Source organism: Rhinolophus sinicus, linkage group LG05, assembly GCF_036562045.2.
Source record: "Rhinolophus sinicus isolate RSC01 linkage group LG05, ASM3656204v1, whole genome shotgun sequence".
NCBI lineage: Eukaryota > Metazoa > Chordata > Mammalia > Chiroptera > Rhinolophidae > Rhinolophus > Rhinolophus sinicus.
The window spans coordinates 83,718,410-83,744,380 of record NC_133755.1 but is presented as its reverse complement, the minus strand read 5'-3'; the positions used below and the strand labels follow the sequence as shown (position 1 = coordinate 83,744,380).

Below are 25,971 nucleotides of genomic sequence, written 5' to 3'. Positions count from 1 at the left end.
TAAACATGGGACCTCTTTATCCCAAGGGATGGTACAGACTGAGGGGTTGGGTAGCGGTGAAAAGCAGGTTCACGTGTGCACACTGGAACGCTCACCCAGTAGCCCATGTCCAAACCTAGGAGACCTCGCCAGATCTCAATGTAAGGCATGTTAATCATTACTTAAAGGAAGAGTAGATGGGGCCAAGGGCTCCAGCCGACCTAGTGCTCCAAAGTTTGAAAATCACGGGAGGGGCGGAGGACGACGACTACAAAAATTGTAAAATTTCACGGAACTAGCTGAGAGCGGGCACGTGCTCATATACACGCACAAATGAGTGTATGCTGAACTGGTTAAATCCGAGTAAGGGCTATAATCTAGTTAATTGCATTGGTCTAGTTAATTGCACTGTGCCAATGTCAATTTCCTGGTGTTGATCATGTAGTATAGTTATGTAAGATGTTGAGGGAAGTTGGGTGGGTGATGGGTATACGGGACCTCTTTGCACGAATTTGGCAATTTTTTGTGAGTATGTAATTATTTCAAAACAAAAAGCAAAAAACACAAAACACAAAGGGAACTCCTGCAGCCCAGCCCACTCCGGGACCGCCCCACACCCCACACGCCTGCCCTCACCTCTCTGCTCCGGTAAAACCCGGAGGAGTGTAGGCAGGTGGGGCGCGGCCGCGCACGCGCAGTCCTGAAGTCCCCGCCGCGTCTCCGGGAAGTCACGCTTGCGCAGTCTCGGCCCCTGGCCGCCGCGCCAGCCCCTCACCGCGGCGGGGAACACGGCTGCCTTGGCCCCTCCGCGCTGCCGTCTTTTCCGGCAGTTGGGGCTCTTCCTGTTGTCCTCACCCGCAACCGCCCCTCGTCCCTACCTCAGAGCCCCTCACCCGCCCCCTCCCCTCGTCTGGCCGGTTGGCTGCTGCCGCTGGGGCTTCGCCTGTCCGCACGTTGAGACCGCCGGCCCGGCCGGCGCCTGCGGCTGTCCGCCGCCCCCTGCCCTGCCTCCCTCGGGGGTCTGGTGAGTGTCCTGCTGCCTTCAGTCCATCCCAGGCGTTTCCCTTCATCTCCGCTGCCCCCGACTCTTTGGGGACTCTCTCCTTCCCAAGTGCGCCCTCTTTCCAGCCCTGTCTTCTCGGTTCCTCAGCCGCTCTCGTGTGCTTTCTGACAGTCCCCCTCCTCCCGGTCTCCTCGTCGGTCCTCCCCATAGCCTGTCAGCCCCAGGCTCCCCACCCCGTCCTTTCTCTTTCTTCGTGTGCAGTTGGGGTGGGGAGCCAGGCTCTCTCCTTTCCGTGTTGCCAGCTTTGTCTGCCCTCCGCCTCCAGTCAGTCCCCTTCTGGATCCCGCTCATTTCCAATTTTCACCTTTTCTTTTTTTCTGGGGTCTAAGAACCTGAGAGCTGTTGTGTGAGGCAGAGATGTCGAAAGCCCACCTTGGGGTGTGGTGACTTGGAGTCTGCTCCTTCCCCCATGGGTAGTCTTAGGGTGCTGGACTTCAGATAACTTAAAATCACAGGAAAATATAGTGAAGACTCCCGCCCCCCTCCTTTTTTTAAAAGAAGAGAGTGGAAAAGGAAAGTCACTAAGGACTTACAGCAAAGTCTGGGTCAGAAAGTGTGTAGAGAAGTGTGTCTGGGTCAGAGGCTAGTAGAGATATCAGATCTCCCAGTTGCACTTTGAATTGACTAAAAGACACAAAGAGAAACTTCTTTGTGAAATGTGCAGAGGAAGGTTGGTGTGGAGGAGACCGGTGCTTCTGTCCCTTTCAGCTCACCTTGGTTCTGAATTAGAATTAGCCAGGCAGTAGATGTGGGTGCCCTAAACATCAAACAACCGCAGTGACAGGCTCCCACCCCAAACATTAGATATTAGCTTCCTCATAAGAGGAGGAGAACGCTGCCCTGCAGCCCCGTATAGAAAACCATTCCATGTCCCAACCGTGTCCCCATCACACATACATATTCTCAACTCCTAGTAATGGTCATAAACAATGAGTGTTTTCCTTGTAAACCTTTTATAAGGTGCTCACTAATCGCCTAGCATTGTGCATGAGATGGGGAAGGACATGAAAAGGAGTCTAAGACAAGGTACTTGCTTTCCAGTGGCTTACAGTTTAATAGAAGAAATTAGATAGGTGACTCTTACGGAAAAGGAATGGTTTTCATTTGATTGCCTTTTACGATTGCTGTACCTACCCGTGACTTATTAGGGTCACATTCTTTCGTTAAATGTTTTAAACTTTTAAAAATTTCTCACCTGCCTATTATTCCCTAGTTCTGCAGAGATGGAGGATGAAACAAACAGGACCAGGGCTTCCTATGGCCTGTAGGTCAGGGCACCAAGGCTTGAATGATCAAAAACAGGAGGGAAAGCCCTGTCTTATAAAAAAGTGCTTGGTTGGCCCAGTAAGCCTAAAAATTGCTAGATGGCAGGAGTAATTGTATCTTTTGATGAAAGGTTATTAGAATTAGGCTATCTGTTTTATGAGTGAAGGAAGAGGTGGAGGAGGAAGTTTTGAAGAAAGGTTAAAAGGGAAGGCCAGCGCAACCTTTGCCTTACATTAGAGACTGTGTGTGAGGGCTGAAACCACTGTGCTAGACAGTTGGTTGGCCTACTGTGTGAGCATCTTTGAGTGCACTGAATTGCCTGTTGTTGGTCTTTTTAAAAGTTGAGTAAGTCATGCCAGTGACTCAAATGGGTCAAACTTCCTCCCCCCCAGTTTTATATATCCATCAATGTAAGTGTAATTTTGTTCTTTTAGCTTTATTGGCAACTCAAAAATCATTAACTTGCTCAACTTACATTTATTAACCGCCTGTTATACAGAAGGTACTTTTTGTCTCAGGCTTAAACGCTCTCTAGTTGTTGTATTTTTAAGTGGAAGTGATTTAAGTTGTTAAAATATATAAAGGGTCTCCAGAAATTTTCAGACAAGGGAGGAGTACAAAGTGCTCACTTGCTTCAGAGTTGTTTTTAAATCTGGTTTTAAAATTTCTTCACTAAACTTCGAGTGCATGTGGTTTTCATTGTGGGTGGAGGGGGTAAGGGCTGACAAATAAGGAACCACACCCAAGCTTTAGAAACCGAACAGAGGGGTTTTTGTGTTTTTTAAAAAATTCTGATATCCTAAAAACACTTGCGTTTGTTTTGGTATTAGCAGAAACTTTCCATAAAAAATAGCATTTTATAGTAAGGTAGAGCTGAATTAAATGTCTTGAATTTGTGATTACTGATCATTTTGGCACATCATAAATCAAAATGTTTGACTCTGAAGTAGAGTCTTGATTTTGAATCTCTGCTCTGAAAGGATTATTCTTTGTGTTTTTCGCTGAGTATCACTTTATAAATTTGTTTAATGTTAAGTCTTTTTATTAGTAGTAACAAGTGTTTGCACATTCTTTAAAAGTCTTAATCTATAAAACAAAAAAGGTGAGATATATTAAGGGGAGAACCTTCAGAAAACTTCATAAAATGCACTGTGTTTGAAAATGGATCTTGGCCTCTCCTGAGTTTTACTCAGCTTTATTTTGGGATGAAAAGACAGACTTAGAGGTAGGTTGTGTGGAAGGAAGGCATGACAGGATAAAATATTGAGCCTTATTGCCAGTGCTGGAGCAAGTCAAGGTTGGTGAGCCATCTGGCAAAGTGTGACAATATAGGTTGGCAAAAATTTCTGGGGAAAGTGAGATTTAAATTTAGGAAAAAATGTTCTATAAGCTATTGAAAGCTTCTTGGTATCGGTTTTCTCATATGTAAAACTAGAAAGTTAAGGTCCCTTATTTTTAAGGTATCTTCCATCATTAAAATTATGATTCAGGTTTTTTCTTTGTAATATTGTTTCCATCATAGGTCTTTATTTTGACTTGTAAATTCAAATAGACAGTGAACATTTATTAAATGTCATAAGACATATCAGTATATATATACATATAGATGTACATTTGAGTCATAGAATTTTTTTAAAATTCTGTAGAAATTGTAAATTTAAAAGTTATTGGTAACTTAATGGTAGTAGTACACGCTCATTGAATAAAATATAGAAAAAGTGGAAAGCATAAACAAGAATAAAATGATCTATTGTATTTTTACTGCCTAGAGTTAAGCCGTTAATAACATTTTTATGTATGTATTTCTAATAATTCTGTGCACGTATAGTAAACACACAAATAAAATTGAGCTCATGGTATACGTTCTGTTTTGTAACCTGTTCTTTTCACTTGGGTTGGAAACATTTCCCCTGACATTAAACATTTGAACATATTTTCATTGTCTGCATATAATTCATTATAAGACTTTTTCATAATCAGTTCTGTTGTGCATATTCAAGTTATTTCTAGTTTTCCTTTGTTTACAATGCTGCATTGAAGCCTCTTGTGTATGAATCCTTATAGGTCTTTGATTTCTCCAGAGGAGATTTGTAGATGGCAAAGAATAATACTGTGTCTATATTATGTAGTCTTAATTTACACATATGGTATTGTGATCATGTTTTCTTCCTTTTAAAACATACAACACTGTTTTAAAGATCTATTCATGTTACTTTTAGGTACAGGTAGATTTGCTCCTGACTGCTGCATGGTATTTCTTTGTATGCATTCACAGCATTTTTATTTATTTCCTTACTGAATTGCCTCCAACTTCTCATAACACAAATGATGGCATGATGAGCATCCCCTGCAGTGCACATCCTCTGCATGTCCCCTTAAGAGCCTGTGTGACAGTTACTGTAGGCGTTTTACCTAAGGATGGGATTTCTGGGTCATAGTGCGTTAATATATACTTATTTTCATCAAGTATTCTGTTTATCTGGCTTTTGTTAAATATTACTTGTTTATCCTCTGGAAAAGTTGTACCAATTTACATTCCTACCAGTAGGGTAGGGGCACACGTAATTGGTGTATTCTAACTCCAAAACTAATATGACTTCTTTTCTTTGTATCTAGCAGCCATGGCAATGACAGGCTCGACACCTTGCTCCTCCATGAGTAATCACACCAAGGAAAGGGTGACAATGACCAAAGTGACACTGGAGAATTTTTATAGCAATCTTATCGCTCAACATGAAGAACGAGAAATGAGGTAAAGAATTTTGTTTGAGAAAATTGTGTCATGGTTTTGATATTTATGTCTGTTATTGTAAAACACATTCATAATATCATTGATAGGAGACAAGAATAAGAGCAGCCATGTTATATCCCATTACAATGGAATGACAGTGTCATTGATTCCCAAAGTCCACTTATTTCTACTAAGTGAATAACACAACATTTTATGATAGTATAGAAAAATTAATTGGGCCAAGTCCTGAGTTTATCAAGGCAGTGAGTTGTAATGGAAAGAACAGTCCTTATGTAATCAGATTTGGGTTTAGAATCGTGCCTTTAACATTTAGTAGCTCTATGAGGCTGTAACAGGTTTTTAATCTTTCTGTGTATCAGTTCCCCGATCTGGAAAATGGGGATAACACCTCTTGCCTTGCAGGATTGCTGTGGGGATTAGACACAACACGTATGAGTACCCACCATAGTTCTTCACACATAGTAATCACTTAGTTAATGGCGGTAGTAGCAGCTATTAATCTAGTGAATACCATTCATGTCATAGCTCATAATGAAACTTTTTTTCCAACTTACGAAAATATTCAAAAATGTAGAAAAACGGAAAGAATTGTGTACAGTATATACCCATATATATTAGGTTGGTGTAAAGCTAATTGTGGTTTTTGCAATTCTTGACCTTTTAAACCGCAATTACTTTTGCACCAACCTAATACATCATCTAGATTTTGCAGTTATCATTCGTTGTTTTATCACATATCCATCCTTCTATCCATTCATTAATCTATCTTAATTTTTTGCTGTACTTCATAGTATGTTGCAGATGTTAGTATATTTTACTTCTGAATACTTCTGTTTGTATAACAAACTAGAGTTCCAGTATGTATGTGGTTTTCTTTAAGGGAGTGTGAAATTTGTGTACAGTGAAATGCACAATCTTAAGGGTGACCATTCGATAAGTTTTGACAAATGCATGCACCTGTATAACTTAAACACCTATCAAGACATAAAATATCCCAGCAAGTTCTTTCATTCCTGGAAACACTCCATCAATCCCAGGCAACCACTGTTGTGATTTTCTTTCTACCATTGATTGGTTTTGCCTATTTCATACAAATGGAACATGTAAACAGATTCATATAGTAAGTACTCATTTGAGTAAGGCATCTTTTACTCAGCCTAATGTTTTCAAGGTACAACCATGTTGCTATTTTATCAATAATTTGTTCCTTTATATTGCTGAGTACCATTCTGTTTTCTGACTATACCTCCGTTTGTTTATACGGTCTTCTGTTAATAAACATCTGGGCTTTTTAAATTTTTGGCTATTTTCAATAAGTTTCTATGAGCATTTGTAGGTAGATCTTTTTGTGAACATTTGTTTTCAGTTCTTGGGTAAATATTTAGGAGTGGAACTGCTGGGTCATAAATATATATAGGTATATATGTAGTTTTGTAAGAAATTGCTAGTTCTTTTTCCAAAATATTACCAACAATGTATGAGAGTTCCAGTTGCTTTACATTTTTTGCTAACATTTGTGTTGTCAGTCTTTTAACTTGAGCTGTTCTTGTGGATGTTCAGTGGTATCTCACTGTTGTTTTAATTTGCATTTCCCTGATGATTAATGATGTTGAACATTTTTTATGTGCTTTTGGCCATTTGTGTATTTTCCGTTGTGAAGTGTTTGTTCAAATTTTTTGACTGATTTGTAGGAGTTCTTTATATATCCTAGATACTGGTCCTTTGTCATATATATGTTTTCCAAATAGTTTCTGTCAGTCTGTGGCTTTCCTGTTCATTTTTTTTTAACAATGTCTTTAGATGAGCAGACATTTAAATTTTGGTGAAATCTAATTTGGCATTTTTTTTCTTTTATAGTTATTGAAGTCAGTGGCCTCTAAGAAACCTTTGCCTGCTCCCAAGTTATAAAGATATTCTCTTATGTTTTCTTCTGGAAGTTTTATAGATTTAATTTTTACATTTAGTTCTGTGACTTATCTTTTTTTTAAAAAAGATTTTATTGGGGAAGGGGAACAGGACTTTTTTATTAGGGAACGGTGTGTACTTCCAGGCCTTTTTTCCAAGTCAAGTTGTTGTCCTTTCAGTCTTAGTTGTGGAGGGTGCCATTCAGCTTCAAGTTGTTCTCCTTTCAGTCTTAGTTGTGGAGGGCGCAGCTCAGCTCCAGGTCCAGTTGCCGTTGCTAGTTGCAGGGGGCACAGCCCACCATCCCTTGGGGTAGTTGAAACCTGCAACCTTGTGGTGGAGAGGACACGCTCCAACTAACTGAGCCATTCGGAAGGCAGCTCAGCTCAAGGTGCCATGTTCAATTTTAGTTGCAGGGGGTGGAGCCCACCATCCCTTGTGGGACTCAAGGAATTGAACTGGCAACCTTGTGGTTGAGAGCCCACTGGCCCATGTGGGAATCGAACCGGCAGCCTTTGGAGTTAGGAGCACGGAGCTCTAACCGCATGAGCCACCACGCCGGCCCTCTGTGACTTGTCTTGAGTAAAAAGTACGTGTGGTATGAGATAGGGGTTGAGATTTTCTTTTCCTTATAGGTATCCAGTTATTTTAACTCCATTTGTTGTAAATATTATTTCCCCCCATTAGATTGCTTTGACACTTTTGTTGAAAATTAAATACCATGTAAGTGTTTATGTATTTATGGGCTCTCTATTCTGTTTCATTGATCTGTTTGTCCCTGTGCCAGTATCACATAGTCTTGATTACTGTAGCTTTATGGTAAGTTTTGAAGTCAAGTAGTGTAAGTCCTCAACTTTGTGCTTTTTATTCTTCTGTTTTTCAGGATTGCTTTGGATATTTTAGGTTCTTCATGTTTCCATATAAATTTTAGAATCAATTTGTCAGGTTCCTACAGAAAAGGTTGTTGTAATTATGATTGTAATTGTACTGAATCTGTAGATCATTTTGGGGGAGAATTGACACCTTAGCAATATTGAATCTTCTGATGCATGAACCTGGTATATCTCTCCATTTTGTTAGGGCTTTAATTTTTCTCAGCAGTGTTTTGTAGTTTTTAGCGTGGAAGTCTTATGTGTCTTCATCCATTCCTAGTGTTTTGGAATTTTTTGATGCTATTGTAAGTGGGTATTTAAAATTTCATTTTCCTATTGTTTGCTGTAGCATCTAGAAATATAACTGAATTTTGTATATTGTCCTTATGTTCTGTAACTTGCTAATTATTCTAGTAGTTTATTTTTGTAGGTTCCTTAGGATATCCTATGTAAACAATTATGTCATATTCAAGTAGAGAGTTTTACTTCTTTCCAATATGTATTCGTTTTTTATTCTTGCCTTATTGCATTGGCTTGGATTTTAGGTTGAGTGTTGAATATAAGTAGTGAGAATAAGCATCTTTGTTCCCAGTTTAAGGGGAAAAGCATTTACTATTTCATTGTTAGTTGTGATGTTAGCTGTAGGTTATTCAAAGATGCCCTTTGTAGGTTGGGGAAGTTTCCTTATGTTCACATTTGCCTGAGAGTGTTTTTTTTTTTTTTTTTAATCAAGAGTGGGTGTTAAATTTCATCAACTGCTTTTTCTGCATCTTTGAAATTATCATATTGTTTTCCTCAATTTTTTAATATGGTGAATGGCATGGACTAATTGTTGAATATTAAACTAATCTTGCATTCCTGAAGTAAAACCCTCTTTGTCATAATGTATTATTCTTTTTATATATTGCTGATTCAATATATTAATATTTTGATAAGGATTTTTGCAATCACATTTTTCTCAAGGGTGTAAATCATAATTTACATGGGATATATAATTTGACCTTAAATATGAAGATCTGTACGTGAAATAGCAAGATATGTTATAGCTGGTTGTTCACAAACAGACTGGTGCCTGCACATTACCCATTGTTAGCGTCATGGGGAATTCAAAGATAAATTTGCACAGTATATCTTTAGCCATGTGACACCTGTTGGAGATAGTTATTTTCAAATACAAACACTCTCTTGAAATCAGAACTTCTGACGCTATAGTTACAAAGCAAATACTTGTGAGTGTTGATTAAGTTACTTGTTTTATTTGCTAATAGTCAGTTGGTGTTCAATCCTACTGGCTCTGCCCTATGGTTCATCATTGATATATATCACATTTCCCAAGAATAAGGTGATACATAGATTTATTTACATTATTAAGTGTCACATTGTGATTTACACTAAGAATGCACACCCATTGATATCAAAATGGGTTGATATTAATGCTTTTTAAAATTTTGGATTCTTAAAATGGAAAGACATTCCGAAAGCTTTGGTAGTTTTGCTTTTCTTAAAGACCAAATTCATGAAAAGAGAGATATATAAGAAAATGTTAGATGTTTAAGAGGGTTAGAATGTTTGGTAATTTTTGTTGTTATCAAATCACCATTTTTTTTCATTAAAAAAAGCAGCAAATACCTTGAGCTTTTCAGAATCAACATTTCCTTGTTAATCTTTTTCATTTAGCGCCCTCTGTTTTAGGCATGAGTTGATATTTGGTTTTGAGTGTTTGATACAATTTGATAACATGATTTTAGGTTTTATTATTCCTAGAAAATTAAAAAAATTATAAAAGATAAACAGTGATTGGCAGGAGTTATTGCAGTAGTAAGTATTCTAAAGTTAGAACTGTTCGATATGGGTTCTCAAGCTTTTTGATATCGTTGGGGAAACATAGACTTGATGAATAAGCAGAATTTTAATGATGTGAGACAATTGATGATAAAGAAAACATTTTATTATGAGTATATGACTAATACATGGTTAGCGGTTTGAAATAAGTCCTGGGCTAGTAAATTTTGAGATCAGGTTGTAATACAAATTTTCATTTTGTTTGAATGTGCCTTGTCTGAAATCCTTTAACATATCTGGTATTTCTCCCAATTATATGCCATTTTCTCATTCTTCCATTTATAGTAGATTACATTTATAGTAGGTTGAAACAAAGGATTTCTGTAGTGGGAGATGAGACCAAAGCTTAGAAGTAGAAGAAAGAATAATCATTTGAAAATTGTTTGCTGTGTAAAGGTGGAGTATGAGAACATTGGGCAGTTTCATAGGAACTCAAGAACTTGCAGTCAGCAAGTTCTACAGATTGGATTCAAAACAATGAAACCCTGAGGCTAGCCCATCAGAGAGTATTGCAGAATGCCTGTGTGATGGTCTCCCGCCTGCCTGATGGTCTCCCGTTAGTGCTACTAGTAGTCGACTATAAGCTGAATCCATTCATGAGGGCAAGTTCGTCCTCTTTACTTGTGTTTTGCCTTTGATAGTGGACTCTATGGTAAGCTTCTCTAAGAACAGCAGTTCTCCTGTTTTCTCTCTTATGTGCTCCTAGGTACCCAGTAGGTATTGATAATTGCCTAGTTATTCATTAAAAATTAATGGTTTGGAAAGAAAAAAAATTAATGGTTTGGATAATTCAGAGCAGTATGAAATCAAAACAAGAAACTGGCACTTCCTCTTACAACTCTTCTGTGATGTTTAGTCCAGCTATTTTGCTGGACTAAAGCCACAAAAACCTAATAGGCAATAATACGTCTAATTTAAGAGGTCTGCTTCTCCCCCTACCCCACCCCAAAATCAAATAAGAACTTTCCCACATTTTACCCTGAGAACAGCATGTTCTGCTACTCCTCTCAGGTGTTCTTGCCCAGGTTTTCCTAACTGATCTGGTGGTGAGTTGCAATCCGTAATTATTGAGCAAGTGTCAGTTTTATTTAAACCCCAGGGATGGGTAAGTCTAGACCTCCTAATGGGATTCACGGACTAGACATCACTCAAACCAAAGTAATTTGTTGAGATTTTTAAAAATCTGTGTAATATTAATTTTTAGGGTATTTCTTGAGAATTTTCTCAATTTTGATCATGGAGATAACAAGCACTGTTTATTTCTGTACTACTTTCTGTGGTTTTAAGTGTTTCATCAACAGAAATTATTGTCTACTCTCCCATAGAGTAGTCTGGCCATTTTGTTCCATCCCCACTGCCTCTGAATCAGGCTGTGCTAGGAGGGCAGCCTAAGTTAGGCTTAGAAAAGGTGGCTAATTACAAGTCGTAGTCATGAGTGGGTCTGCATATTTTGACCTGTTTTTTAAAAATTTCGCAACATACATTTTTAAAAGTTGCTATGTACAAAGCACTAATCTTAGAAGGAAGATTCAGATGAGGTCCCTGCCTTCAAAAGTACTTACTATCTCATGTGGGAAATGGGCTCACACAAAAATAAGTGGAGTTCATGGAAGGCCTTGCTGGTGTGAGGGTGGGTGTGGCCTGTAAGTGTGAAAGTGCCTGTCTCTTTCCCAGAGGTCGGTTGGAACATTGGAGCTTAGCGGAAGAACGACTTCACTAAAGGCTGGAGTCTTAGCTAACTTGGTGCTACGACCAGAGACAGGCCTGCTTTTCTTTTTCATTGTAAGCACTTTAAAACACACACACACACACACACACAGATAGAAAGACTAATACAGCGAACCCCATATATTCATCCCTCAGATTCAGTAATTATCAGGACTTTGTTACATTTGTTCTATCTATTTCATTTTAGTTTTTCTTGTTTCTCTTCAGTGTTTTAAAGCAAATTTCAAACATACGTCATTTCAATCCTACGTACTTCAGTAGCATCTCAAAAAATATGGCCATTTTCTTGCTTAATCACAGTGCCACCATGAATCACACAAGTTACCAGTAACTCCTGGGTATCATCTCCCAGAGGAGGTCACTAGCAAGCCTCATTTCAGGCTGTGTTTGCTACTTTTGGTGTCTCAGGTCTTTGTTGACTTGGTCACAATAAAAATCAGCCCCCTGGATAATTCTGCGTGATAAGCTTTTTCTGGATAACTTCTCTAATAAAAGAATCTGATGGTGTTCAAGGAGTTGATTCTGGTAGCTTTACTCTCAGGCAGGTATTCTACTGAAACTAATTTAATTATACTTGCAATGAAGCTATGAAAACTTGGCTTGAATTTAGATTGAAGATAGAGTCAGAAGGAGCCGTCTTTGTGACACACATTGTGTGACAGCACGTTGGACTTCTAGCCCCGTCTGGTGTGGTCATTCAAAAAATATATGGTCAGAATGTTGCTGGAAAACCAGTTCTGGGTGTTTGTTGCAGGAAAGAATTCAAGGATGCCTTGGGTAAGGCACGCCAGCAGCAGATTTATTAGAGAAGGATAGTACGTGCTCAGGATGGTGAGAGCAGGCCGCTCCGAGGAGAGCAGCTGCCCTGCAGAGAAGCGGGGTTTGGGAACTGCTTACACTTAAAATGAAAGGGTGGACTATTCAGCACGGGTAGTGTTAGGTATTCCTAGGCAGGTGCCTGCTGACCACTCCTTCCCATCGGGAGGGGGCATTTTGGTCCTTATTTGGCCCTCGGGGACTGTCCTGGTGACACAGGGGTGGAGGTTTTTCCTGGCTGTTGGGCTAATAGCATTATAATCCATTATAATCAGCTAAAGTTCACCTAAAGTGGCAAGGTGGCGCACCCTGGACCCCTCTGGGCCACTGAACTCCAGTTCTGGCTGGATTGTGGTGGACTTTATCCTTAGCTGCCAACCATGCTTCCTCCTTCCTTTTTCTCCCCGCTCCCTCCAACCCTATTCTTCCTGCCTCTGGTATGAAGAAGGTCTGATGGTATTTGATACTCAAGGCACAAAAAGAGCTGAGCGTGGTTGAGTTCTTATAGTTCTTGCCATTATGTTAGTTTGTCTCTTCTTACTCTTCCCTACTTCTACTATTTAATCACTAAAATGGAATTAATTTACCCTCCTGAAACTACCAATAGTACAGCTTTCTCCCTCCAGTATAAGAGCACACATAGGCATATCCCAAAATATTCTGACAACTAGAAGAAAAGTGGGCAGACTGGGAGCTATGTAGGTGCTTTCTTCTTTCTTTTCACTTCCTGAGAGTTTGGACACACATTCTTACTGATCATCTGACGCTGTGGATTTGTAAAATGATTTCTAACAATATATTCATTTTAACTAAATACTATTAATGCAGTAAATATTCATTGACCAAAGTGAAACTCATTATTTTTCCATGTTCCTCTCTGTGTTTCCTATCTTGGTTAGTGGTCATTATCCTCCCACACAAGAATTTCTAAGACTTTTTCCCTTGACTCCTACTGCCAGCTGGTCATCTTTGCAATGGCTCTGTCCACTCCACTCTCGGTTTCCAGCCTTAGTTCCAGACCTTGACTGCACATCTGAATACTTAACAAAGCTTTTAATTTGCCTCAATCTGTCAGTTGCTTTTCCTGCCAGTACATTAGCTTGTCACAGCTGGCTGCCGTTCTAAAATAGAAAGCTCATCACAGCATTCCTTTGTGCACAGGCCCCCCATAAGTTCTGAGTTGTGTACAGACTAAGAGCCAGCCCTCACACTCCGTGCCTTGCTTTCTGTGCCCTGTACTTTCATTCTCCCTGCCCTGTTCACACTGCCTGTCATCTGGAATGCTGATGAGTGGTGGAGGGGAGATTCCAGCCCTCGTGCTTTCATTTGCTATGCGGAATAAGTAAAGGTTATATGGAATTGGCTGTAAGGAAGTTTTAATTATTTCTTTTTGTTTTATCAAATCTGTATGAGACTGTAGATAAAAAATATTCTTGAATGCAGTTTCTAAAATTCAGTACTCCAAGGATATAGTGTCCTTGTTTTGATAGTGGTACCAGCACCTTTTTTGGATCATTTTCCTCCCTTGAATCTCCAAATTCTGCCTTTACCTTTGTTGTTTCTGACTCTGCCTGTGGCAGGGAGGAGGAGGAAGATGTAAAAATAAAGGAAGTAGATTTCAGTCAGGAGAGGGAGAGAAACAACACCCTGATAGAGGCTGTTGTTTGAGGTTATCAAACACCAGCTGTTCTGTGGTTTGTTAAGGAGGAAATACACTAGTGCCAAGAAAGAAAAAGAGAGACACATTTCCATTTTGAAATAAGATTCTTTGTTGCATTAATACTTATACAATCTTTTTCAAAATGTAGAACTAACAAAGAGTGGGAATCTTTTCACTTGTCTTAGTAACTGTAATTTGTTGCTTTAATGAGGCCTTTTGAGATTTGCCTGTTTTTATCATTAAAAAAATAATTCTTATGTTTAGATAGACTTTCCAAAAATTTATTCAAACGGCTTTATTTATTTTTAGGCAAAAGAAATTAGAAAAAGTGATGGAAGAAGAAGGCCTAAAAGATGAAGAGGTAATTGAAATTGGAATTTTTTTCCTTGAAACCCAGCATGGCAGGTCATATCGTGTTCAGCTAATTGTGTGTGGGGGAAGAGTTTTGGCTCAGTAACAGAAACTTACGAGAGCTGGTGCGCTTCTGGATTTAGGTATTCATACAAAAGGAGAAGTTAATTATTAAGTACTCAGGAGAGGAAGACTTCTCTAGGCACAGTTATAATAAACTAATTAGAATTAATTTAGTATTCCAAGAAAAGGAAAGGATGAAACCAAATTAAAACTTTAAAAAGCGAATTGTAGCATACTTTTATAGAACTCACTGAAAAGGCTCCATAGAAGTGAGACACACTTCTGAAATTATTACATAAGCAAAATATCTCTCAAATCAGCCCTTTTCTCCAATGCCCATAGACGTGGTAGGAGAAAAAACAGTTAACAAGAAACTGCAAGGAACTGAAATGGCAGTGGAAATGCTGTGATTCATTTCAAGAAGGAATGAATCACAGAACCTAGGAAAATGGTGAAAAATACCTCAGACTTGTAGGAACAACAGAAAGCGCATAAAATGAACTGCAATGTGTAAAAGCCCCAGAAGGAAATTAAAAAAACCACTTTTATGTAACAAAGGTTAAAGGAAAATGTTGTTGATTGTTTATCCCTCCTTTATTAGAAAAGGTAGAATAGTGGATTTCTGAAGTAGGTTGGTGAGAGTCCGCAGAGGAAGCACCCATCTGTTCAGTGTGGTTTGGTCACTGAGTCTGAAGGCCGGGGAAGAGAGAATTGACTTCTTAAGGGTCCTCTAGGGTGCTTTCATGTGTGAAAAGATTGTGCTTAGTCTGGTGTGGCCCTGTGTTCCAGATGGGTCAAACCACAAATAGGACTCTGTTGCAAAGCTGGCAGAGTGTCAACTCCTCCCCTTTCCATCCCTCTCCCCCTTTATTTACACGTTAGAAACGACTGAGGAGATCAGCACATGCTCGGAAGGAAACTGAGTTTCTTCGTTTGAAGAGAACAAGACTTGGATTGGAAGATTTTGAATCCTTAAAAGTAATAGGAAGAGGAGCATTTGGTGAGGTAAAAACCAAAAACACACAGCTGCTTATCAAGTACAAAAATACCACAGAACTTGAAAGCTTCTAACATGCCACAATCTCATGATTGTTGCTAGAACTGAAATACGGGATAGGTGGGTCAAGCGTGACAGCCCCACGTCTTAACTGCTCTGTCCTCCTTCTCTCTTTCTTCCCCTCTCACTGTCCCGGATCTCTGATTGTTCTGTTCTAACAGAAATGATGTTGCTGCTTTAAGTATTGATCTAGAGGGAGAATTGAAAGGTAGAAGGAAATTAATAGTTATTATTTACTGAGTGTTTCTCTCCTATAATCAGGACAATAACTTGTACGATGGATGACTCACAGGGGATATATAACGTTGCAGTGTCACATAGCCAATGAGCAATGAATGGTACCAGAAGTTGGGCCCAGGTCTCCCCGGTCTTAAAATATTTGTTTTGCCCAGTACCACATGGTCTCTCCAGGAGCAAACTCAAAGCAAAGCTTATCTCCACCCGTTATTCTTCCTGTCAGATTGGTACAGCTCTGAAAACGTGGCCCCAGGAGACAGCGTTTGCAGCCATGAGTTACATAGGTAGTGGTAGGAAGTTGAAAATGTGTGCCTTTGTCCCAGCGAGTCTTGGAAATGCATCCTCCTTGGTCACAAGAGCAATCTGTTGGGGACGGTTTGAATGGGCCCACAAGGTCATCCCCATTAACGGGAGCATCCAAAGTGGACGACCTACTGATGCAGTAGTTTCATTATCTTTGTATAAAAGGAGCAGCATATTATTAAAGACCAATACCTTGGGGAAGTGTGAGTGCATATTCAGAAGCGCAGGTGAAAGATTAAATTGATCCCTCTGTGTTCAGAATCCCAGTTGGCCCCTGAAAAGAGGGAAAGGTACAGTACCACCTCTCAATCGCTTTCTGTTCGTTGAGGAAGGGACGTGGGACTCAATCAGGAAAAACATGAGGAAAGGTGCAGGGAGAAGAAAACATCCATATCTTGGGAGAGGTGGGGGGAGGATGGGCAGGGAATTGCCAAGGAGGTTTTCTTTGGGTTGTAGACCACTAATTTTCTTTTTGTCTATTTATCTGTTCTCTCTAAAAAACACTGGGAAATTAAAAAGAGAAAGGAAACCCTAAAACCCCATTTCCCTAATTATACATTTGAGGGTTTTATTCTTCAGACATTTTTCCTATGCGTGAGATTTTGCTATCGTTTTAAACATTGCTGTTATCATTTACTTAGGTTTTTCTGGGCTGATTGCATGACGTGCCACAGGTTTTAAGGAGTCCTTAAGTTCGAACGTGAGGGTTTTAAATTTGATTGATTTGTCGAGCGAGGCAGCCCGAGCTGTTCATATACGGAGATGTTTGAGGATTCCACTGTGTGCAACATACCCATTTTGTAACATCAAAAAGCATTTTCTTCTGCTTTGTTATTGCTGGTTGCTTATATTAAAATTGCAGTACTTTTTCAGCTTAAATATTAAATACTTATATTCATTTTTGCTCCAAAAGACGCATTAGAGCTGATTGCCTGGCTAGGTCTTATTTTCGGGGAAACACGGTACTTCCTATAACACGGTACTTCCTATAACACATGAAAGCGTTAGCTTGGCAGTGTGAACTTTTAACTTGGCATTTCTTTTATAACTTTTAGGTGCGGCTTGTTCAGAAGAAAGATACAGGGCATGTATATGCAATGAAAATACTCCGTAAAGCAGATATGCTTGAAAAAGAGCAGGTAAAACACAATTGTAACAGTGATTTTAGTCAGTTTATGAACTTTTTGTCTGCTAAAACTGTTCTTTTTTTGCTTAATTGAAATGTATATTCTCATAGTTTTCTTTAGCTGTCATGTATGAATATACATATAATATTTTTCTTTCTCCAACAAAGAAGTACTTATATATATTTTAAAAGTACAGGTAATGCCTACATGTTATGTGCAGTCTTTTAAAAATCTATTAGAGAAGCATCTGCTATTTGTATTTCCCAGTTAATCACCAGTTGTCCTTGTCAAGAGGAGCCTTGTTTTGAGGTCACACTTGGTGTGGTAGCATGTTCCTTACTGAATACTGAGAGATAGAAATTGTATATATACTTTGGAACTGAGGCTTAGGAATTAGAATTTGGAATTTGCAATCTAAAATGTGTCTCAATATACTTCATTCTGTACACTGAAACCAAAGTTGGGTCTTCTGAGAAGCTCAGCACTACCTAAAAGAGAACATTCTTTAATGATTAAAAACGCTTTCTAAATCCCGAACCTACTTTGTAGATAGATTTATAAGATGAAAACATACTTTATGCAAAATAAATTTTAAATATTGGACAGTATATTAAAAACGAGAATGCAGACTTTCTTCAAATCTAGTTTAATTTAGCTGGTTGCTTAAGAACAGATTGTAGTGGGTGATGCCTGCAAGTATCTTGTAAAAGATCAGATGCTGCAGGAAGGCAAAGAGAGGCCCTCACGCAGGGAGGGCTTTGGATACAGAGCCCAAGAGCAGGGATGGAGACGGGCCCCACACCCAGTCCTTTCTGCCTCTTGAGAGGAGGTATAACCACTGAGGCGTCACTTACGTGCCAGCTCGAAACTTGGAATTTATACTTTGTCTTTCATTTTCATGTCACCCAGAAGCTTTAGACAGCCAGGAATTTCAGTTGAGAATATCAAGTACCCTGGCAGTAAATCTTCAGACAGTATAGCTTATACTAACACCAACCTTGTTAAAAATGCAAAAGCCCTGTTTATGTATTATCTCAAAGTTAGTGTGTGGTGTGGGTGTAGACACAGAGAGAGTTTCACTTGATCTTGAAAAAGAAAATATAAAGCTGTACTGATTAGTCAGTATATTTTGTATTTCACAAGTAAGTTTTACAAGACATATTTCCTATAAGTTTAACCAAGTCTCAAGCCTTTTCTTTATCAAATAATTAGCGTTCAGAATAAAATTATAAAGTTTATTCTCACTTATTAATCCTTCATAGCATGTACCAGTTGCCCAGCATGGTAACTGGATAAAAACATTGTGTAAAAACATTTTCTCAAATATTGTACCTTCTTCAAAATTAATTTCTAAACTTTTTCTATGTGAAAGTAAAGGAAATGTCTGTTAGAATTAGAACCTGAGTCCATCTTGCTGTTGGACTCCACTCCCTAGGTTTGATCTCAGGATAGTCACGTTAAAGTTTCTGGCCACAGACTTCCTGGGTCAGCCATGCTGAAGAAGCAAGCAGCAAGTCTGTGCAAGGTGAGACTGGAAGCAGACCAGGGCACACCCATCGCCTTTGGGCAGGGCTGACAAAGTTGAAATTCAGAGCCTGACTTTTTGTAGGTTAGGTGCCTTATTCAGAGGAAATGTTTTTTGTTTGCTTTTATTAAACTGAACAAGAATTAAAGCTACCCAGTGAGAGTTCAGATTGTTACTCCGTCTCACAGGGTGGATATTTTTGCTACCTGGAAAATTAAAGGAGAACAGACCAGCATTTAGCTAGTTTCTTCAGTACAAAAGGAAAACCTCCAGTTGTAATGCCAGTATAGTGTACGCCAGTGTAGCATTAGTAAGGGACAAAAGACTGGCTTTTATTTCTGCTTCCCAGTGCCCAGGATAGCAACTAGCATGTAATTCCCCTCCCCATTAAATATTTATGGGACAGAAGGAAGGGAACCTCTGGAGTGAGCTGTACCTCTGGCTCTTCTGTCCCTTACCCTGTATTCACCCTATTCCACTCCAGATCCTGAGGTTCCTAGTTGCTGTTTCAGCCCAGGAGAGAAGGGGAAAGTGTGCTCACAGTGCCTGTAATGTTCCCCATGACAAACAGGGAATGTCTCAGTCACCATTCTGACCTCCAGGGTGAGTGACAAGTGGTACCAGTAGCGCCTTGTCTTTTCTCTGGCTCCTTAACAGGAGCAGGGGATGCAGAGGCAGGTGCAGGCTGCCTGCCTGTACAGCCTTCGCATCTGGTAATGACTGGGTCACAGCCACGGCTGAAGTTCAGCAAGTGGCATCGGTGTTTCCCAAAAGCTTTGTATCTGTATGAAGCTGAGGAAAAGCAGATGCTTAACTTGGCTGCTTTATGATTTCATAGCACTGTTCTTATCTCCCTTATCTTCCATTTTTCCCATCCTCTTACTGTAAGTAGAGATGTAAAAATGTAAGTTTACTTTTATTTAAAAATTTCCCGAAGAACAATTTTAGTAGAGACAGAAAACTCAAATAGTACGTTAACTCAAATGCCTTCAGGCCCCTGGGAGTTAGCGTGGAAGAATGAGAATGAGGCAGGTTGGAAATAAGACAGGACAGAGGGGTGGGGCCTGTGTCCAAATGGAAGCAAGTACCTGGCTTTGCTAAAGACATTCCACTAAAACAAGCATATAGGGCTTTGTGTCAAACAAAACAACAATCATGGCTGAGTTTGCCAACAGAAGCTTCAGTCTGTGACCTGTGGTGCATCTTTACCTCAAACATATTGTAAAACTCAAGCCCTGGAGTGTATGTTAGGACTGAAACCTCTATTCAAGGATGGGACTGGGTTTGATACAGTTAGATCTCATTCAACCCTGCTTTGCATTTTGTGACACTTACGTAAGAGGAAAGGGGGCGGGATTTGATAATCTGCTGCACTGTTTTGATTACTATTCTACATTTAAACTAGATAAGATAAATTTGATAATAAAATGTTATTTTAATGACATAATTCTACTGTTTCTCCCAAACCTTCGGCAACTTGGTCTCCTTAGTTAGATTATTTCAGTAAAAGTAGAAAACTGGAAATGTCATAAATTTGAATCTGTAACGTTTCTTAGGTGTTCTTATATTTCAATTCACTGAGAATTGATTGAGCACATACTCTGTGCACAGGTGAACCAAATGCTATGATATCTTAGAATTCTAGAACTGTCAACCAGGGCACTGTCATTGCAGGTACCTTTGCAGACTGGAGCCAGGACTTGTTTAGAGTCTCATCTTGAGACTAATTTTTATCATAAAAGATTACAGTAATCCCCCCTTATCTGCAGTTTGACTTTCCGCAGTTTCAGCTGCCTGTGGTCAACTGTGGTCTGAAAATATTAAATGGAAAATTCCAGAAATAAACAGTTCATAAGTTTGAAATTGCACACTCTTCTGAATAGCATGATGAAATCTTGCACCATTCTACTCAGGCCCGCCTGGGACGTGAATCATCCCTTTGTCCAGCGTCTCCACGCTGTGTACACTACCTGCCGTTAGTCACTCAGTAGCATCGGGTTATCAGACTGACTTTCATGGTATGGCCATGCGTGCGTTCTAGTAACCTCTGCTTTACGTAATGGCCCCAAAGCACAAGAGTAGCAATACTGGCAGTTCAGGTATGCCAGAGGGAAACTAAAGTGCTTCCTTTAAATGAGAAGGTGTGTTCAGTACAATAAGATACTTTGAGAGAGAGAGAGGGAGAGACCATATTCACCTAACTTTTATTATATATTGTTATAATTTCTATTTTATTATTAGTTATGTAGTTAACGTCTAATTGTGTCTAATTTATAAATTAAACATTTTCATAGGGATGTATGTATGCATCAGAGAAAGCATAGTATGTATAGGGTTCTGTGTTACCCTTGGTTTCAGGCATCCACTGGGGGTCTTGGAACATATCCCTCCCAGATAAGGGGGGCACTCCTGTATTGGAACAAAAAGATATGCAAAATAATGGTAATTTTAACTAATCAGGGATTCAATTTATAGCACTGTTAAAGTTGCCATTTGCATTAAAGCCATTCATTTTGCCATTTTTTTAAGCCTGTCATCACTGAAGTTTCATTACTGAATACCTTCAAGTCAAATGTTATCAATTTTGAGTTCGTAGCTTTGCCTAAGCATAAATGAGATGTTTTGCGTCATCACAATTGAATACTCAAAATAGTATTTACATTGTTGAAACAAATATACCGTCTAATAAAGCAGAGCAAGCTTGTCATTAATCAAATGCGTGTACCTCCAGGTTGGCCACATTCGTGCGGAACGTGACATTCTAGTGGAGGCAGACAGTTTGTGGGTTGTGAAAATGTTCTATAGTTTTCAGGATAAGCTAAACCTCTACCTAATCATGGAGTTCCTGCCTGGAGGTAATGACTTGACGATGAAAGGTCATTTTTCCTTTTTGTTCTGTGGTTTCTCTCTCACCTCAATTAACCCTCCTTTCTACTTTTAATCGTGCTCACCGTTACTTTCTGTATCTTTTTTAGGTCTGTAAAGGAAGTCAGTAACCTGTCTTGTGCTGGGGTGCCTCTCTACAATTCTTAGTGCCATAAAAGTAACCTTCTCACGCATTCTCATGATTTCAGATGGACATTTCTTTCTTTCTTTTCTTTTTCTTTCTAAATATATAGGAATAAACTAGGGACTCTGCCTGCTCTCCTGTCAATGGGAATCATGTATAATCAGTTACCCAAGTGACAAAATTGAAACGATAACATTCTTTGCTTCAACGTTTGGTTTCTTTTTCTATAACTTATGTGAATGAGGAGTGAATTTCTCATTACCTGGATCAGTAGCCAGAATCAGTAGCCAGAAGTTTCTCATTTCTGAGATTTCCAGTGTTATGTAGCTCAGCATGTGTGTCTCCTAAGAGCTCCACAGTAAACCCGGAGCAGGGCATGCCATCTGTTCTGGGGGACACAGTCTCTTTCCCAGTGAGCAGATGAGCTAGGAGGAAACTCTAGTGGGAAAAAGAAAGAGCTTTTTCTTTCTTTGATTCTGTAGCAAAGCAAATATAATTGTGACATCCTATTTTGATCTTGTGAAAACCTTTAGTTTAGACCTAGGGTCATCAATAATTTTTTTATTTAGAATTGATGAAGGCCAGAAAAGGATATGATAGAACGAGGAGAAACTTTTCATTATTTAGGTTCCACTTAAATAGGAGTAAGAACCAGCTCGGTCACCAGCCCCCTGACATGGGTCTCCTGGAGCCTTACCTGCTCCATCTTCCGTAGCCTCTCATGTCTCCGGGACCCGCCCTTTGCCCTCGGTGGAGCTGCCCTGCAGAGCCATGTACCATCTGGCCTGAGCTCTCTGATCGGCTGGGCGACCTCGCACAGGTGAGGCCATTGGCTGCTCTCCTGTGCCACCCTGTAAGGCCACATCGCTGCCTTAGAGCCGGCCAGAGTGTGTGCCCCAGTCGCTGGTGTGCCTCCAGATTGAATGTGTGGCTGCCCGGAGTGATTAGGGATTCTTATTTTTCAAGTCTTGGGTCAAAAAAGAGAGCATTTTAATAAATGGCTTGGTTTTTGCCTGGGGGTAAAATATCTACTTTTCTCTAAAAATACAAAAATTCCCCCAAAGTTATAAATGAAATGAAATTCTAAAAGCTGCATGATGCTCTGTTAAAATCCGAGGTTTCTTTCTCTTTCCCCTATTTTCTAACATAAGTGGCTTTATTTGCGATCTAAACTAAATCTTTCTGTTTCTCTGAGCTTATGTATATTTTCTTTGCTTTTGTCTAACCATTGAGGTAGGATCAGAATCTGTTTTTTGCCGTTTTATGTTGCTGGTATTAAGCAGAAATAATTACATTTTGACTGCAGAAAACTAAGGTTATCTTTAACTGCTAAACTACTGGTACTGTGTTGTATAAATTGCATAAAGCATGTTGGTGTATCTTTAAATATCTATAATAAGATACCAGAGGAAAAAAAACCCCACTGATCTTGGGAAGTGTTCAGTGTGCATTTTTTGGAGGCAGCTATTACACATTCTAGTATGGAGCATTTTCAGTTTATTTTAATTTTTTGTTGACTAGCACTTTGCTACCTAAAATCCTACCTTTCTGTTTGTTTATGTTTAATTATTATAAGCAGAAATTGGAAAGCTAGTTTTCAGCCTCCCAAATGTTTACATTTGGTTTGGCACTTCAGCCTCTCTCTGTAACAACAGCAAAACAGTGTGGACAAGCCATTTGGTCCTAGGTATAGAGAAGTTTGCAGATATTTGTGCAGACAAAGTTAAAAGTGAAGTAGCTTTTTTCCCCAGTTCAAAATTTGTTCTAAGCAAATTTAGTTTTTTGGTGTCAGAGAAATTTCCTTTTTCTCTCTTAAAGTGAAATGGAAATCCTAGCTCAGTGGTCAGCATCAGGTAGCTGGGGTGAAAGGGCTTTGCTCTTCGTGGCTGTGAATTTGACCTTTTAAGTGTTGGAAACCGCTTACCGTTTCCACCCAGAGTGACAGTGTGGGTCAGTCTCTGGAACACAGCACAGGTCTGTTTAGCCCTGCCTTCTGTTGGCAGATAGGGGAGTCAGATCTGAAAACGGGCACTTATGTGTTTGTGTGTGTGTGTGTGTGTGTGTGTGTGCGCGCGCGCGTGTGTGCATGTGTGTGTGGTGGTTTTGTATCTTCTTGTTTCCAGGGGACATGATGACCCTACTGATGAAGAAAGACACCCTGACAGAAGAGGAGACTCAGTTTTATATAGCAGAAACAGTATTAGCCATAGACTCCATCCACCAACTTGGGTTCATCCACAGAGACATCAAGCCAGACAACCTTCTCCTGGACAGCAAGGTACCCTGGGGGGTAGAGCAGGACTGCATGTGTTCACCACCTGAGCAGCTTCTGCTTTAGCTCCTGTGCTGCCTGTGGGGCCGGGGCCTACATGTGTGTGCGCGTGTGTGTGTGTGTGTGTGTGTGTCTGTGTCTGTGTCTGTGTCTGTCTGTCTGTCTGTCTGTCTGTCTCTCTCCTTCTCTCCCCCCCCCCCCCAGGTAAGTTTGCCATTAACTTCCTTTCTCTGAAAGGCTTATGATTCTATAAGTTAATTGAATGTTCCTCTTAAAAATAAAGGACATTTTTGAAAATGATTAAGAGTAAAAGTGATTCGGAAGGTTATTTTGTAAAAAAGCCAAAGACAGTCCCCTTCTCTTAGCATACAGTTAGCTCTACTGCTGCGTCACCTGTTGAGAACCCCCCTCTTGGGCAGCCTCCTCAGGTGACCCCGCCAAGAACCAGGACATCAGGCACAGCAGCAGCGCTGTCGCAGAGTGTAGGTCCCACATAGTATGCCTTCTGCCTAAAGAGGCCTGCTCAGCCTCTGTAATGGCCTCTTCATATTTATCGTTAGACATGCAAATGACATTAGTTGTTTGGTTCTTAAACTCACAGCAAATCAGGAGAGAATCCCTGTGCTGCTAGATTGCTGGTCTATGCCCTCTGGGCCTCGTTTACCTCTAAAGTGAATATATTGATCCAGAGAAGCTCCAAAGTTCCTTCCAGCTCTAAAATTCCAGAATGTTAGGTTCTGTTACACTGAATTGTGGTCTAGGCTGAATTTTTCTTTTAAGTAGAAAAGTAAATTTAATTCCAAGGATATTTTTCTTTCTTGCTGGTAACTAGCTTGCTATCTTTGAAAAAACTGAAATTTTGGTCTACTTTCTTTGAAAACCTTTGTTTTTCTGTTTCAAAAGGGCAGGAGATTTGTCAGACAATTTCTTCTGATTAATAGCTTTTTTCTTATGAGAAAAAAGCCAGCCTACGATACCTGTTCGCTCCTTTCACATTCATCCCCTACATGCATACATATAAGCATACATACATATATACACATGTATACATAATGCATGAATATTAATATATATGTGTGTATTTATATTTGTGTGTGTGTATTTTAGTCTTCAGGAACAACCAGAAGGCTGTTTTAAAAAACCCTGTTCTTTTAAAGCCCTCATTTCAAACACAGCTCTGTCATTCTATAGGTGCATCCTTTTGGGTGATTTATATGTATATACTATTAAAGGGTTCATAACAACAAAAAAAGAATAATGCACACATATAGTAGAAAAATTGAACAATGCAGAGAGTTATAAAGAAAAAACTACCTATTATCTTCTCGTTCAAAGATAACCATTATTTTCATGTAATAGCTTTAATACCTTTCCTATTTGCATCAGTAATTTATATACAGTTAGCATCTTAAAAGTAAATAGCTAGGTATTCTGCTTTTAAAATGTTTATGTATATGGGAGTATTCTTCAATGTGATTAAGTTCCTATATAATTGTAATGAAGCCCTGGCCTTGCTTTGTGTGGTCTTGGGTTCACGTGCCCGGGCCCTGTACCCCAGGTGCCTTAGTGCTGGCTTACTTGTACCCTGTAGTCTGCGCGTATGTTCAGGTCCAGCGGAGATTGAAGGTCAAGAACTCGGGGACTCAATCTAGCTGAGGAGGAATGGGGAACCCCGCTAGGTGCAGATTTGTTCTCTGTAATATACTAACCCAAACTTGTAGAAAAATGTTCTCACAAGGGAGCTCATTTATGTGGTCAGCCACGTAGATTGTAGAAGTGAAAATGTAGAAGTTTTGTGTTTTTGCTGTAAACTCAGAATAGCTGCAGAATTCCCTGAAACTGAAAATCTAGGCTAGACTAGCATTTGCTCCAGGCACTGCTCTGTAAGACACTCCTTTCTTAGTGGTGTCCTGGTAAAACATGTCATTATGAGAACTACAAATTAAACTCTGTTCCTTAGCTTGTAGAACAAGTTATTTGCAGATCTGAAAAAAAAAGGATCAGGTTAATAGTCTCAAAGCTGTCTTTGTTTGGCAGTTTAGCTTATTACGCATGTGCACACAGCCAAACCTAATGGGATTTCTTTAAAAACCAAACAAAACAACATAAAACCTGACGGAAAGGAGCGAGCTCCTCTATAGCCTTG

The 25,971-nt window shown here is 39.6% G+C and overlaps 1 protein-coding gene across 2 annotated transcripts in view; it reads left to right on the top strand.

Moving 5' to 3' along the window:
• The first annotated feature begins 739 nt into the window (after window positions 1-739).
• The window catches only part of STK38 (serine/threonine kinase 38), a 38,656-nt gene continuing 13,424 nt past the window's right edge, over window positions 740-25,971 (top strand). The window contains exons 1-7 of one of the 2 annotated variants that reach the window (XM_019738799.2): window positions 740-1,003; window positions 4,928-5,060; window positions 14,190-14,241; window positions 15,177-15,299; window positions 16,947-17,030; window positions 21,275-21,398; window positions 23,677-23,831. In XM_019738799.2, coding sequence (XP_019594358.1) covers window positions 4,930-5,060; window positions 14,190-14,241; window positions 15,177-15,299; window positions 16,947-17,030; window positions 21,275-21,398; window positions 23,677-23,831 — 669 coding nt within the window. In that variant the 5' untranslated portion in view covers window positions 740-1,003; window positions 4,928-4,929. Of the gene's footprint in view, window positions 1,004-4,924; window positions 5,061-14,189; window positions 14,242-15,176; window positions 15,300-16,946; window positions 17,031-21,274; window positions 21,399-23,676; window positions 23,832-25,971 lie in introns of both variants that reach the window. The other variant, XM_019738800.2, reaches the window with a different exon arrangement.